General features: G+C 43.8%; 1 protein-coding gene across 1 annotated transcript in view; it reads right to left on the reverse strand.

Annotated features, from left to right (window-relative positions):
- The window catches only part of sdk1b (sidekick cell adhesion molecule 1b), an 84375-nt gene extending 82132 nt beyond the window's left edge, over positions 1-2243 (reverse strand). Inside the window, exon 1 of the mRNA XM_076289753.1 lies at positions 2102-2243. Coding sequence (XP_076145868.1) covers positions 2102-2229 — 128 coding nt within the window. The 5' untranslated portion in view covers positions 2230-2243. The remainder of the gene's footprint in view (positions 1-2101) is intronic.
- Positions 2244-2468: the final 225 nt, after the last annotated feature.

Genomic DNA, 2468 nt, shown 5'->3' on the forward strand with positions numbered 1-2468 from the left:
AGACAACGGGAGAGGGAGGGAGAGAGGAATAAAGAGGAGTGGAGCTGTGTGGCGAGGTCCTGTGCATATTTAATGTGGCTTTTTTAAATCTTTCATGCCTGTGATTAAACCCCTCCTTGTTAATTGGAGCCATGGACGACCGGGTGCAAGGGACCAGGTGCTCAGACTTTAATAAGTATTCACTTCATCAATATTGGATTTATTATTTCTACTTTCTTTCTTTTTTTCCCTCTCTCATTTCTCTCTTCTACATGTTTGAGTCTCTCTCTCTCTCTCTCTCTCTCATAGACCATCCCCATTGAATTTGTTAAATCATTCTCTCTTTCTCTCTCTCCCTCTCTCTCTCTCAAAACAAGTCAAACCCCATTTTACAAATCCACTGTGGCTCTTTTCCCCATGTCCAAGTCCATGGTTAGTTAATGCTCCAAGTCAATACATCCAATTGATCCTATTTAAAAGCATCCAGAAATATTACAACATATTGAGGTCTCATCGCCACCAGGCTGCATTCACACATGTGCACTCCCTAGTATACTTAAAAACAGCTGTATATTTTAGTATACTGCAATTCACTCTCTAGTATACCCAAAAAGGGCTGTATATTTTAGTATACTCAACTTCATTCCCTCATATACTCAAAAGGGGCTGCATATTTTAGTATACTCCATTTCACTCCCTACTAGTCTACTCAAAAGGGCTGTTTATTTCTGTACACTCAAAGGGACATCACTATACTCCCATTAAGTCCACCTATAGCCGTATCTCCCACATGGGGTCATGGTGTTTTATCTGATAGGCCTATTGCTGATGTGTAGTATGTGTTTGCATGTGTTGTATGTCCTGTTCTCTTCCAACAGGGACCATGTTGGAAAAAAAGTGTCTATCGCTTTGACGTGTTATCCTTTTGGATCTTTTTTTGTGCCTTTCTATATCCTTAAATAAACCAAACCATAGACAAGAATGGTTGTGAGGTGAGCACAGTGTCTTCTTACTCAAGGATGCGTCCTCACACAGACAAGAGGGGAGACAGGCCGAGAGCAGACGAGCTGTTTGCTCTGCTGGACTCTGCTGAGGTGTGGCGGCCAATGAAATGGGGCGTGAAGGAAGCGGATGTGAATAGGTGTTTGATGCATGATGTCTGCCTCTGAGGCTAAACGGGTGGATGGGGCCCACTGCTGTTTTTTTCCACTGCCGAGTGTGATTGTAGGGCAAATGTGTATGCAGTGATACACACACAAGCACAAAGCACACTGCAACAAACAGTCACAAACACAGACACAGGCACACACACACACACACACTTAATAGGCTTAATTCTTGGGAGAAATATAGCCTGATCTGAACTAACTTGTCATACAAAATGGTCTGGTCTGCTCCAAGTCTGTTTGTTCCGGAGTGTTCCAAGATTCCAGAATAATATCCCAGCGTCTGGGCAGCGCATGCGGTAATGTTCCATGGAACTCTGGCGTGAAGTTGTGCCGGGATTATGAAGACTCTGTCTCTGGCTCTGTCTGTGTCTCCCAGCCTGTTCAGACAGTCTGTCTGTCTGGCACGGGAAGTTATACATGTGTTTTGTGTGGTAGGCACTTCACTTTCTGTGGATGAGTGAATGTCTGTGTTTTGTGTGGTAGAGTGAGGATCTGCAGTCACGTGTCTACATTTTCAACACTGATTATTTATGTCAGGACAGTTAATGTGTCAACATATGATGGTGTTCCTGCCAGTAAAGGTAGTTGTGATGGTAGCTGTACGTGTTCGTATCAGTATTATGATGGTTAAAATTTATTTTTCTTTTTTCTTTAAACAGTTGAAATAAAAACAACCATGCGACAATGCAAAACTTGGCAAAAAAAAACAAAACAAAGGCAAGGCAAGGTAGAATCTGATTTTACAACATCTTTATCTGTGTGTGTGTGTGTGTGTGTGTGTGTGTGTGTGTGTGCGTGTGTGTGTGTGTGTGTGTGTGTGTGTGTGTGTGTGTGTGTGTGTGTGTGTGTGTGTGTGTGCGTGTATTGTGTATGTGTACTGTATGTGTGTGTGTGTGTGTGTGTGTGTGTGTGTGTGAGTGTGTGTGTGTGTGTGTGTGTGTATGTGCATGTACCTGTTGGTCTCGCCACTGTACTGTCCGCGCCCCACCTGGTTGATGGCACACACTCTGAACTGGTAGGTGCGCGCTGGGGTCAGTCCACCTACCAGCACCTCGGTCAGAGCAGGGTTCACCTCGGCCATGTATACCTTCCATGGAGAGTCTGCAACAAAGAGGTTAGCACACGCTATTACAACACCATGCTAATGAGGCCTATGTGTAAGGACATATTTATTACATTCAGTACTTAAGAGTTATGGTGTGTGTGTGTGTGTGTGTGTGTGTGTGTGTGTGTGTGTGTGTGTGTGTGTGTGTGTGTGTGTGTGTGTGTGTGTGTGTAGATCTCAAAATGTGTGCAAACGTTATAGTTGTTCAATAGCTT

This window comes from Alosa pseudoharengus, unplaced genomic scaffold (genome assembly GCF_046254945.1).
Source record: "Alosa pseudoharengus isolate Yale_2024_CS ecotype anadromous, Long Island Sound unplaced genomic scaffold, YU_APseudo_1.1 YU_APseudo_1.1_scf_1, whole genome shotgun sequence".
Taxonomy (NCBI): Eukaryota; Metazoa; Chordata; class Actinopteri; order Clupeiformes; family Clupeidae; genus Alosa; species Alosa pseudoharengus.